This window comes from Phalacrocorax aristotelis, chromosome 2 (genome assembly GCF_949628215.1).
Source record: "Phalacrocorax aristotelis chromosome 2, bGulAri2.1, whole genome shotgun sequence".
Taxonomy (NCBI): Eukaryota; Metazoa; Chordata; class Aves; order Suliformes; family Phalacrocoracidae; genus Phalacrocorax; species Phalacrocorax aristotelis.
This window is the reverse complement of record NC_134277.1, coordinates 62776723-62790764: the sequence shown is the minus strand read 5'-3', so window position 1 is coordinate 62790764 and position 14042 is coordinate 62776723. Positions and strand designations below refer to the sequence as shown.

Sequence of the window (14042 nt, the reverse complement as noted above, 5' to 3'; positions counted from 1 at the left end):
CGTCTTGCACTCCATCTGAAATATTAGGTCAAGCCACCGATTTTTTTGCAGCTATTCTTCATTTACCATTGGAGATGCACTACTTAGTATCATAAAAGTTTCAGCAGGAAGCAGTTCAAATAATTTCAAACTTCTGATTTTCAGACTAGTTGCTTTGAGTCTCCCTGCCATCTGCTGAACTGCGTTGGCAAAGTTTTCACATGCTGCCACCCCCCCCGAGACCCCCAACATTTGTGATCTGGTATTTGTTAAATCTAATGCCCCCAGAGACTTTTAAGTGTCATTAGTCCTCACTTCCCCCCTGCTCCACTGCCCCCACCCCATACCACTCTTTGGAGTCCCCATTACAACTGAACGGTGGGCAAACAAGAATGAAGGGACAATGAGTTAAAATCATACATTTTATTGCCAAGTAGCATTTAGGCTGACATAGTAAAGGGTTTTTCAGATAACCAAAAGGTACATTTCTATTGAGATAATCTCTCCTGTACTTCTGAATCCCAAGAAGGTATCAGATAATCCTTACTCTCCATTTCCTAGGGAGCCCCTCTTTACTTGCTTCATTTTCCTTACAGTATTCATTTCAGAATCACTTCAAATCCAGGAAATCCCACCTCTTACTTCAAAATTTGAGGAAAAGGACTCACCAAACTTCCATTTAAATCTTTATTGTTTCTCTCTGATATCTCAGTCTTCCAACTTCGGAATACCAAGACAAAGCTTGCAAACAATTCCAAAGCACTGAACTTTCAACTTAGATTTATTTCAGGTTTATAAAGAAAGTAATTCGAAAAAATCAAGTCAAATATAAAACTTTCAACAAATAAGAATAAGCAGTTTAGAACAATTTTACTTTGCTTATTTCATTATGTGGCAGATACTGTACAAAACTGCCACAGAAACAGTGGTACTGAAGTCTACTTACACATATTACACAATTTTAGGTTAAACCCAAGCACTGAATATTCAGAGCACTTTAAATGTGGTAAACAACATAGGTAATAGCACAGCCCAAATGCCAAGGTATCTGCCTATTTTATACACAACTGTAAAAGCACTTCATTAAGTTGCATGAATTCCAACCGACATCACATAATTTATTTCAAAAGATGCTTATTGCAGAGTACTTTTTTCAAATAAATTTACAAGAAACAATACTATTCTTAGGGCTGTGGAAAACAACTAGCATATCGAAGCTTCAGGCTTGGTTCCAGTGACGTCCGTAGGATTTTTGCCACTGACTTCACTGATGCAAAGATTTCTTTCATCGACTCATTTTTCTATTAGGTAAAAGGTGTAAAGGCCAGTTCAGATTTACAAAATAGGTATTTGAAAAATATTTCAATGAGGCACACGTGCAATATGAAGATGAGTTATCACATATCAAAACTACAGCCTTTAGTACTATTCCATACGAAAGTCACAGATACATTGCAGCAAAAGCAAACCAGAGCAGAGAGGAGAGCACCACTGTTAAACTTTGCTGAGTTCCTTCTTAAGGCTATGTAACTGTGTTCTGGGAAGAAAGACATCAATACTTTCTTTTTGGTATTACTTTCCCGGCTAAATGTATGGCATCATGTTTTTAACCAAGTTATTAAAATTCATTTCAAAATAAATAGTTTCTGTACATATGACTTGCTTCGTAACTACAGATATGCTCCAACAGCCATGATTTAGAGATGTATAAACATACAGATCTACAAGATGTTTTTACGTTCATGTAGTTAAGAGGTTTAGTGATGAGCATTATGAATTCTCAGTATGAACAGATTCAGCAATAATTAGTCTCATCTTGAGAAGCTGAAGATTACCTGGGTTTTCTTACTAAAAGCAGTAGAAGAATACTCGACTGCTGAAGTGCATCTCACCAAGGCTCCCATTTTTATGTTCAAGCCATAATCTGATAAATATTCCAAAAAGTAGAGCTAAATATAATGCTATTAAAACCTTTTAAGTTATAAACTTCAAATCAGAGGTGCAAATGTGAAGTTTTAGCTATATTCACGTGAAACGTTAATAGGTTTCAGCTTTATTCTATTTATTATCAATTATATCACTTTGGTTTTCTGTAACATTAGGGCTACCTATGGTATACCAACTGCATGTGCTCCAGTGTATGTGCACCTAACTTTATATCCTCAGCTCACAGGACATGTACGCCAGCTCCTGTCCAGAACCTACCTTTGCAGTCTAACTACGTACATTTTCCCTAACAGGTATTACTAGCTTGAAAACAGTGCTATATTAACATAGCTCTGAGTTTCAAAACCAGAATTAGCCTTTGTCTGGCCACATTGAGCTGGCACTTGTCTGCAAGCGCTGGAATAGATACACTTCAGTCCCTTCATTGAGGAGAAATACATTCCTGGAAAGATGCTGAGCAACTTACTCCTTCAGCTGAACTTAGCAAAGCAGTACACCTTGTAGAATCAAACATCAATTTGCTTAAGAAATTAAGGGCAACATAAGCTACAGTAATTTATTTTTCATTTCTGTACACAAAATATTAGACAAAAGATGTAAAACCAATTTAACTACCACATGCAAATCAAAAGCCTGAACACACTTGAGGGTTGAGAATCCTTCAGGTAACTGGTTTTCCTGAAGCATATGCATTGCAGATGTTTAGAAACATGTAAGTAAGACTGCGCATTTTTTTAAATGTGAAATAATAAGCTCCTACAAAAATATAGGCAATAACAGCATGCATTTTAATTTTCAAAACATTCTGGGGGACAGATACGATCTGTGAGTTTGCTGCTTGTTCTTTCTTGTTTTGCAAGCTGTTCAAGATGGAATGTAGCCACAGAATGCTTCACAGTTAAGGTCAGGGTCATGTGATAACTATAAGTGAATATAAGCATGGATAACTGCCTTCCATTTTCTTGACAACAAATCTCACACTACACCATAGTGAGCTGGCTAAAAAACAAACAACAGATGACAAGTCTTCTGCTATATCTATTTCTTCATTATGTAAGCCCCTTTTAGCAGCAGCCTCTGATGCCGTACACGAGACTCACCTCTAGGGCTACATGTAGCCAGCCACAAGGAACAAGAAGCGGAGTGCATCCGTGTCCGAGTTATTAAAGTTATCAATTCAAAAAACCTTCTCCTCAAGTGAACAGATATTACTCAAATTCAGAGCTGTGCCACCTCTTCTGATCAGACCTACAATCTCCTCTCCCAGAGAGCTACTCACCTGCCTTAACTCATCATCTGGAAACAATTCATCACCTGTGAGAGCACTTTGGTGTCTCTCACTGTTTAAACCATCATCCCATTTTGTTTATGGCATTTCCCATAAAACAAAGATCTTCCATTGCCAAACAGTCTAGACAGATGGTCTTACAAATTTTACAGATATTGTTCCAAATTCATAACATACTTAAACCAGACTTTACACATTCACCTTAAGCTTGCACAGCACAGAAAGATTAACCCCCCAAAAAAACCATGCAACCCCCCCATAAAGTCCATCAAGCAAACATATGTAAATACAAATTAAATCAAATAGAACACCAAAATAATATATAAAGTCTGATTTTGTTCAAGACCACCATCAAGCTAACATATGTAAATAAAAATTAAACCAAATAGAATGCCAAAATAATATATGAAGTCTGATTTTGTCCAAGGTCTTGAATAACTACGTACTAATAATTTTTTTGGGGTCGGGTTTTTTGTGGGGGGGGTGGGGTGGGGGGGGTGGGTGGGTGTTTGGTTTTGGTTTTTTAACACATCAAATTTGAGATAAAGCAAAATAAGTCTTAACTCCCCACCTTCCCCAAATCCCAGTTCTTCAGATACCAAAGGAAGTCTGTGCTCTTAATGTGCATTTACTGTATATATTCATAGACTAAATTTTATATTTCCTTCCATGTAGAAGAGTAACTCCCAAGTTTACCACATCAACACAAAATTGAATTAATAAAAATATGAAAACACTAAGAATATTCCCATCAGTATTTTTAACACAGACTATTTATGTGAGATATGTCAAAATAAAACTTTGAGATTTATTGTTGGTCTTATTGCCCCCCCCCCCCCAATATATTTGATTACCAGTTCTCTCACTTTGAAGGCATCAAAAGAAATCTACACCATTCTGACAGCACATTAGATAAAGAAATTGCACAAAACCCAGGGTCAAAAAGCTATACTACTGTTAGGCATTATGCAGTTATGTAAACCGTAAAAATGCGTAACTTCTTAAAGTATCACAATCAGTCTAACTTTAGATGTTAAATCATTAATATGCTGAACAACAGATCATTTGACAGATAACCAAAAAGCACCTCACAGAATAACTTAGTATCTTCACCTCTAAGCTTCTACATGGTAATTCTACATTGATCACTTCAGTCCTGGACATCAAAGTAGTCAATTATTGGCTCTTCTTTTAATGGTTTGGATAAACCACTGTTTGCACTACTCCTGCAATTATAAGAATGTTAGATGTTACTCACCCGCATGAAAAACAAGACACAAAGTAAACTAAAATCAAACTCCCACACGTCTCGGTGTGCACACGCACACTGCACTGGGAAGTGGCATGCATTTATAAATTATGTTTTAATGGAAGTACCTTAATGCTCCAGAAAGCTTTTGTTAACTGATTTTTGGAAAAAATATATGCATGTACATCAATGTGTGGCTGAACTGATACAATTTGTTTTGGGGTTTTACCAGAAAATATCATTTACTGGTAATATTTATTACAGAAACAATACTGTACTGAAGACTAAATGTTCAACACGCCTTTTTAAAAGGAAATAGCAAAAGAAATATTGTTGATGATGACGATCCAATCTGCTCCTTTTTAAAAGCAAGAGTAGCAAAAAAATACATGGTAATACCAAATCCAAACACCGTAAAGATTTTTTCCATAACACAGTATGAGATATTCCAGAAGATTTTGTAGAATTAAGCACTTCTAAAGAAATTTCACTTCTAGTAATTGAAAACAAATGGCTAAAGTCCTTTTTGAATTTAATTTTGCTACATAACCCCTTTTCATTAGAGTCACTGACGAGAGAAATCCCACAGAAGTGGAAATGAAGAGTAACAACCTTCTTAAAATTCACATTGAATTACACCATAAGCAGTCATTTTAGACGTGTTTTGCTCTAGATGCTTAGTTCTGAAACAATTTAAATTTGTATTCCAGCAGCAGCTTAAACACACAATAGCTACTGCAATAGTTACTGCAAAATTAAGCTGTCCCTTTCTGCAAATGGTACTTTACAGAACATGATTTAAAATGCTAATATGGAAATAACTTCGGGGGAAAAAGTTCTGAAAGGTAAACCTGAACAAATAAGACATCCATTAAAAACTCGTAACTATGAGATGACTACTGATACCTGAAGCTGGCAGGTCATACAAAGTAAAGACTGTCCTATTAGACTATTCACCAAAAAGCCTTATCTATCCCATCTTCAGTGGTTTCATTTTCTGAGAAAAAAGTTCACCTTTAGCCAACTGTGTAGTCAAATCTACACAAGAAAAATACATTTACTACCTTTCTAAGTAAATAATTTTATGCCAGTAAGACATTACTCTTACAGAGAACAGTTAAAGGTAAAAAAAAACCCCCAAACCTCCAAAACAGCTCTCTCTTCCCAACTATCTAATCTTTATTAAAAATAATTTTAAAAGTCCACAATATTTGTTACATTACTACTCCTATACCACATAGTCAATCCTACATTTTCTTAGCACTTCATTTCAGGTTTAATTCTGTGGAAAGAAAAGCTTAGTGCAGGCTGTGTAGTGGTTGGGAAAACAAAAAAACACAGGGAATATGAAGTCGAAGTTCAGGAACATTCTCCTCAGGCAACACAGCACAAAACTGAAGAATACTGTTTTAAAAACAAATTCCTTACTTATCTGTTTGTTTGTAATGAGGAATAGGAGGTGGAGGCCTGCTCTGCATTTCCTTATCTAGGACAGAAGTTAAGGTATTGCTTGGACAAATCGATTTCCCTCTAGAGAAATAAAAGAAAGGTTATTTAATTCAATAGGAAAATATATTCCTTGAAGTTAGGGCAAAAGAGTTACATTTGTAAGTAGCAGTTCTGGTGTCAGAGTTCATACTTATATACTTAAATATCTATCCAAATATTTGATTTTCCAACCACAAAGACAATAGTGTGCAAAGTTCATTTTCACTACCAAGAACAAGATATCCAGTACTCTAAATGTCTCTCAATTGCTGTCTATAAAAGATGAAGAAGCAGCTTACTAGCTTTGAGCGTTGGTGCCCAGACTCCTCCTTTTCTGCTTGTGAAGTGCACAACTCCTTTTTACTATGAAGTGCACAACATGATCAACTCATAAAACACCAAAAATGCAATACTTGCATTCCAGGGCAACACATATCTGTTCTTTCACAGAACAGATGCAAAATCAGAATCAACAACTTAACAGCTTAACTCAGCATCATATGAACACAGCTCACTGCACCTTCACATATTATCTAATGTTTTGGAAACATGTTCTTAAACTCTGGCAGTAAGTCATGTTAAACTTGTTTATCTCTCTGCACTCAAAGTAGCCCTGCTAAGCAGTGCTTTCCCAGGAACAATGCAGCAACACTGCCTCTTCCTTGTCAGCTACCCCAGGTGAACAAGATCAGAAAAATAACATTATGCATTAGGGGAGGGAGAAAAAAAACAGCTCTTTCTGCCCTCCGCACTAGTTACAATCAATATATTATGCAATAATGACCACAAAATGAAGCACCCCCCTTGTCCCGTCTGCAACACAAGGGTCACACTGTGGTGCAGGGCGGTATTTTCTCCAATAGAGAAACAGGACAGTGTACTTTAGCTTGTACATTTATATGCTTTAGGCATATATTGGCTGTGAATCACACTCAACTTCAGTATGGCAGTCCATGCCCAAAGGCTGCACTGACTGTAGAAAGAGGAAGGATATTAAAAAAAAAAACCAAACCCCAGAAAAAAAAACCTTGTAAGATTGTTCCAAAAAGGCATCTAATATAAAAAAAAATCCAAATAATTACCAAACACACTATCTCTCTAATAGGCTGTGGAGATGTCTTAAAATTTCCTATAAATTCATGAGCCATTTTCAAAAGTGAGCTTGCTTTATTACAACTTCCAGTCACTGTTATGATTTAACTGCAAGACTGAAAAACCTTCCACTATCAACATCATTTCCTTTCACTGTTTCTTTTTTTGCCTTTTCTGGGCGTGAATAAGCTGATTAAATTAAAATTCTTAAACCTTGTCAAGGTCAATTTCTTTCTCTTCTTGTACTTCCCTCTAACCCATGCTACTGACATTTTAAGACCAAACTACTTCTGGTACACTAAACTGGATTTCTCTCCTATTTCTATCTGAACGGGTTATACTGGATATTAAGAAAAATTTCTTCACTGAAAGAGTCATCAAGCACTGGAACAGGTTGTCCAGGGAAGTGGTCAAATCACCATCCCTGGAGGTATTTAAAAGACAAGTAGGTATGGCACTTAGGAACATGGTTTAGCAGTGGACTTGGTAGTGTTAACAGTTGGACTTGATGATCTTAAGGGTCTTTTCCAACCTAAATGATTCTATGATTCTATGTCAATCACTAAATAATGTTTCCTCATTGTTTTTAAATAATGTTTTTTAAATAATGAGTTTTTAAATAAAATCCTCCAGAGCAGTCTCCTCTAGATATTAAGATTCTGTGTTTACTAATCACATTACAAGTTCATCTTGTTCCTTTCAAAATTACATTCCGAAGAGCAAAAAATGCTGCAGAACAATGGCTTCTGTATTGTTAGAATTCCAGAAATGTGCATGTGTCAAGAGTTCCATGCTTCGTCACATACTTCATAATATGTGTTTTTTCCCACCTCACTCAGAACTTTAAGCAGCTGAAATCTCAGAAGTTTAAGCAGTTATCAATACCTATAAATATCTAAAGGGTGGGTGTCAGGATGGTGGGACTGGACTCTTTTCAGTGGTGCCCAACAACAGGACAAGGGGCAATGAGCACAAGTTGGAACACAGGAAGTTCCAGCTAAACATGAGAAAAACACTTCTTTCCTGTGAGAGTGTGTGGGTGCCAGAGCAGTGGAACAGGCTGCCCAGAGAGGTTGTGGAGTCTCCATCTCTGGAGACGTTCCTGTGCCCCCTGCTCTAGGTGTGCCTGCTCAAGCAGGGGGGTTGGACAAGATGATATCCAGAGGTCCCTTCCAACCCCTACCAGTCTGTGATTTTGTGAAATCTCACATCAGTTCGCAGAGAAACACTAGTCCTATTTCAGAGCTTAAAAAATTAAGTAAGTTTGCTTTGGTCACATCAAGGCCTAGCACTGTTTTGTTTTCACAAGATTTAGTGTCCCTCAAAAAAAAAAAAAAGCAGAAGAGATATACAGAAGACTGTCCACCCATGAAACCACAGAGGCTTCAGTGACAAAAATCTATCAACTCACACTCAAGCAAAACATAGACCACTTCCTGTATACCTTGGTGACACACAGGACAATACTAGACTGATGCCAATTTCCCCCAAATTCTGTGAATATTTCTATTAATTGTTTAAAATAAAACCTCAAAACCAGAAACAAAACAAAACAGCCAATCAGCTAGTCTGGAAATCTTGGAATTTCTTCCAAGTAATTTGGAAGAAAACCAAACAACTGAATTCAACTAAAGTGTATAATAGGAAAAAAAACCCTGACTAATTAATTGCCAGAAAGGAGAAAGAAAGCAGACCCTCCCTTCCTGCTAATGTAAATCATGGTCATCTATCATCAGTTGTAATAGAACTGTGGAGGTGGAACCAAAAGGCTCTGTAAGTACTTTGGACATTTTGATATGAAAGTTGCCATTCTTCCTTACATTAACTTATTCTCAAAGTAAGGAAACAAGACAACTGTCTGCCACAAACAACAAACATCGGATGACAAATTTTTAGTGGCAATCCAGGGAAAAGCAAGGAGAACATAAATAACTATCTGCCGACTATAAGGCATGGGTAGTGCTGATGGGATGGACTGTTGTATAAAACCAAACTGTGGAAATCAGGACTCAAACTTCTCCTTAAAGACTGGAAGTCCAATTTTCATAACTCCAGGATGGATGAGCATTGATCTGTTTGGTACAAAATTCTTTACCCACTAACCTGTCCAGAACTGACTCCACGTAGTTTTGCAATAATGATCCACCAGCTTTCAGACAGAGCGGGTTTTTGTGAGAAGTACCTCTAAAAGCTGATACAGTTTGGGTGGAATAACGAAGCAAGTGGCTCTCAAACAATCTCCTGATTGTCTAGACTTCACATATCCTGTATCATAAGCTGTCAAGAGGCAACACGTACTGTTCTCAGGGCAAATTATGTCAAGATTGACGTTAAAATAGTAAGAAAAAGATCTAGCTGTTTTCTGGAACAGGACTGCTGTTAAAACCACCTTGGCTGGTGATCTGTAGCATTATTTGTGCTTAAATTGCTCAAAACCCCATAGAGGTTAGGGGTGTTGAGATGCAGTCATTGGAAAAGGCATTTGTAATTGCAAAGAGAGAAGAAAGTTGGCTTTTTTCTCATGGCAGAAGAGAAAACTCCTAGAGAGTGAGGGGTAGAATAAAGTCCTTGAAGTGACAGAGTACCGTCAGGAAGTCATCAGAACTATCAAATTGAAAGTGAAGTTATTCCCAATACCAGAAAGGTTACAAAGAGAGTTAACTTAAGTAAAATGACTTGTACCTGGAGATCAAGTATTGAAATGTGTCCAGAAAAACTTAAAGCTGCCAAAGAATAATTCTGTTTTCTCAGAGCATATAACTTCCTTTCAACCCTGCCAGTGGGATGTACAGTTGCTGCCTTCTGCGATGCAGCTGTCATGATCTGATATAGGTGTTCCATGTAGTTACATTAATTTCTTTAGGTCTTTTTTCCTGCTGGTCTTATGCAGCCAGCAGCTAGGTAACCATTCCTGAACTGTCTCCACACTGACCTCAATGAAAAGAAACAAAATCCTGGGTGAAGAGGAGTAACAGAGAACACATCAATGAGGAGGTGGCAGGATGTGGTTCTCAGTGAGAACAGTGTGCAGGAACCCAGTCACCTTCCTGAAAAGTCCCCTTGTTCGTGAGGAGACTGACCCTACTGTTCTTCCTGGAAGGAACAGGAAAAGGATAGGTCTTACAAGGGACTTCCAGGATGTCTCAGATCCATACAAGCTACTTAAACACTGGTCACTACATAACAACAAGCAGACCCTCCTTAACAGGCTCTGGCATCCAGAGTTATTTGTAGGAGTTAAAAATTCATATAAGTAAAAGACTTCAAGAAACCACTGACAGGTACAGTGAAGCACATGTGTCAACTTTGAGAGGAAAGCCTTCCCCTTTTCACCACACCAGTCCAGACATTACCTTTGAACCTTGTTCAGAAAGAGTCTGGTATTGCAACTGCTCAAAAGATGGTGACTACAAAGATGAACAGACGGAAGCACAGGGAAGTGCACTTGCAAGGATTCACTCAGGGTCTTATACTTCAAACAATGCCAGAACTGTAATTCAGATCAACCTTGACAGTCAATACTGGGAACGCTCTCTATATGGTTAGACATTGGCAATGCTGTACGTCAGTGATTCTAATGCAGCTAATATGACCAACTCTTACTGATGTGGTGGAACAATGATGGGGGCAGGGACTGAGGGCAAAGCAGATTTGTGGTGTTTGCTCCTAGATATCCAGAGGAGGAAGTCCAGCTGGAGGAAGCTTCCTTAGCACCAAGGAGACTTCTCACACCTCTGACCAACCTGTATGGCAATGTCACCATTTCCATGACCCAATAGGGAAGTATAAAAAGAATGGTCTCTTTGCCCAGCATCAGAGGAGCCCATAACAGAAATCCATGGGGAATGTTGAGAACAGGATGAACCAAAATTAAACAAACCGTTTGGACTTTCTGGTGACTATTAGTCCCTGGATTTGAAGAAGCTGTTGTGAAATACTCGAAAATATCATCCTGGAACTTGAGCTATCACTTGTCTGAGGCTTCAATGTTTTTTGTCTTGAAGAAGTGGCAAATAAAAAGACAATGAAGAGAAGCTTTGGATGAATCCACTGGAATGAGAAACATTGCTACGCAGCTGAAGAATATTCTTAGACCACTCAGTGTCTGTGAGAGTGGCAGAGGTGAAATCGCAGCATACATGTTCTGCACAGTACACTGTTCCCTGAACACCACAAGGGAAGGACTAAGTGTGCAATCCCTCTTGCAACCACAGAGGAAGGCCTTCTTTTCTCAAGTTGCAGGATATGTCTTTGTTTTTAAAGCATAGTCATCCATCCTGCTCCTTTCTCTGACACTTTATCCTCTTCACTAATTTCTCATCCTGCCCCCCCACCTATTTCTTTTTCTGAAATAAACTTTTCCAGATATGATCTCTTTTCTCACCTTCCTTCACCAGAAACAAAAAAAAAGAAGTATCTTAAATTATTTCATGGAAACAGAAAGGGGTATCAAAGAGGTCTTCTGTCTCTCTTGGAACAAATCAAGATTCTAGCTAAGCTACCAACCCATGAATAGGCTAAGGAACAGCTCATGGCATTCTAGTAGCATAGAAGGTGACAGGTTTTTTTATAACTACAGTCAATATCTACAGTTAAAAACAACAGGTTGTCAAAGAATCACAGTTTGACAGTGCTAAACTAAATATGCTGTTCAATGAGCAGCAGAATCAAGGAAGCCTTGACACCTGATTTGGGAAGCCTTCCCATACTACATTTCCAGTACAATCACCTTGCTTTTCTCCCAGCTATGTTCCGTTTCCTTCTCTAATATGAACTGCCTTCCATGGGTCTTCTCCAAATATTTCTAGTTTTGCTTAGAAATCTCTTTAATTTGCAGTAATTCCAACTCCCTCTTTGTCCATTAAAGAGGGAGTACACTCTGTGGCAGGTTCAGATAGATGGAGACAAGTAACTTCCAATACCAGATTTTTTCAAAGAAGGTGTAAATTTAGGGATGACTTCTCAACCCTACAGTTAATTTTCATAAAATTTTGTGCCATTTATCATCTTTGATACCTCTATCATATTCAGCTGTTGGCAAAAAGACAAAAAGTTACTGCTAAGATGAACAGAAAACAGCCTGGCAAAATGTTTTCTTAGCTTTTGTATTTCTAATTCGGTTTTCTTCTCTGAAGATTTACTTGACTAGTGGAAATACTAGCTTATCAAATTATCAATTTAAAAACTGCTTTAAAAACTTTCTACTGGAAGTTACTACACATTGCAAATTGCACTGTAAATAAACTCATCTGAGTAAGCGATAAAAACATCCAATTATTTGAACTACAGTTAATAGACTGAATACAGTTAATAGATTTGAAAACAATAATGAATTACATACTTCACTGCAGTTATAACAACATTACGCTTCGGTTCGTTGTCATAGCTCACGCTTTCAATGCCATAAACCTGAGCTAATTCATGGATGATTCTGCGGTGATCTCTGTTCATTGGTGGGTAACAATGGCTCTTCTTTGTATGCTTGCCCTAAATTCAAAGAGAAAAGGTTAAAAAAAATAAAAAGGTAAAGTTTTCCTTCAGAGGGAGCAGGAGAAGAAAAAACAAGAAAAAAGAAAGTGCTTCTACCTCTAAAATTTTGTCTCTATGACAAAATTCGTACCACAAATTGCTAATAACTCAGTATTGAAAAAAAAGTCATCAAAAAATGTCCACTTATTTCCCCAAAATGTGTGCACCATTGTTTCCATCACTTCAAAGTATGCACACACACGCGCATATCTTAAGTTTTAAATACAAATCCTGAATGTATCCCTTCTACTCAGATCCCAAAGAAGCAATATAAAATTATTTTTTCTGAATTTTTGTTTTTCAGAACAATCTGCCAATTTTGAATCAGATCTAAGTTTATTTTTCAGACTGGCTTTGCAATGCACAGATTGCAGACAGCTACAAAGTTGTCACATTTATTTATCACTTCCCTCTACCAAAGAAGCTATTTATCTGCAAAATCTTCTGTGTAATGGCATCAACAGACTTTGTATTAAGTAAAACCAAAACTGTAGTTTTAATTTCAGTTAAAGACTGATAACGCTTGATTCAATGCTGATTGCCATATAAACAGTAAAACAGCAAACAAAAAAGCAGGGCCATATGAGCCCTGCCCTAATGGGCTGGGTGACTGTAACAGCCAATGCAGGTGAGGATGAGACATTCAGTGCTTCAGGAACTCGTGACACTGCTTCAGCTTTGCCTTGGTCGTCACCAAAGTCTTCTAGTTCTTTGGGTCTACAGAGAGAGTTCAAGGGGAAGGCAAAATGCCAGTAGTAGAATAAGTCTGAGTCAGGGATTTCTAGAGAAATCCCAACCTATACAAGTTCCTGGGACTGCAGGCAGTGCATTTAAGGGTGCTGAGAAACCAGGGCGATGTCTACTTTATTGCCTGTAGAGAATGGGATAGGAACCTAATGACTAGAGAAAGCAAATTGCTGCAGCTATGTTAAAAAGCAAAACAAAACAGAAAAACAACCCGAGAACTACAGCTGATCAGCTACATTTCAAAGCCTGGGGAAAAAAAACCATAGAGTAAGTCTTTTTAGAAGCCATTTTTAGGTACATGAAGGAGAAGGTCTGTGGGAGTAGTCGATGTGGATTCACAAAAGGTCAGTCACCTCAATTAATGTAAAGAAGGCCCCATGTAACAGAGCAAGATATACGTCCGAGGTACATCGTAGCTACCCTGTAAATGGAGGGTTAGTATCCGTCTCCTCTTAGACTGTAAAATAGCTGAGTTGTATAGAGTAACTGGACCAGAAACTGTGGTCAATCGTTTCCGTAAGTCTTCAGGGTAATCACATGCTGTCAGGATATAATATTTACTTCGAAATAAACAGTAATAAACCTCCCACCTATTACAACACTTCCAGCACATATACAGCCAGTTGAATGAAGAAAATTCTACAGATTCTGTACGTATTTATGATGACTAGTAACGTTTGCTTTAAAAAAGTGGTGATGGTTCTATGCTTAGAAAAACATATG

General features: G+C 37.7%; 1 protein-coding gene across 3 annotated transcripts in view; it reads right to left on the bottom strand.

The window, feature by feature from the left end:
• Positions 1 to 742: 742 nt before the first annotated feature.
• Positions 743 to 14042, bottom strand: part of NFX1 (nuclear transcription factor, X-box binding 1) — a 96754-nt gene continuing 83454 nt past the window's right edge. For 2 of the 3 annotated variants that reach the window (XM_075083807.1, XM_075083805.1), the window contains exons 22-24: positions 12385 to 12530; positions 5892 to 5993; positions 743 to 4440 (exon numbers count right to left, since the gene is read on the bottom strand). In XM_075083807.1, coding sequence (XP_074939908.1) covers positions 4365 to 4440; positions 5892 to 5993; positions 12385 to 12530 — 324 coding nt within the window. In that variant the 3' untranslated portion in view covers positions 743 to 4364. Of the gene's footprint in view, positions 4441 to 5891; positions 5994 to 12384; positions 12531 to 14042 lie in introns of those variants that run through there. The other variant, XR_012659034.1, reaches the window with a different exon arrangement.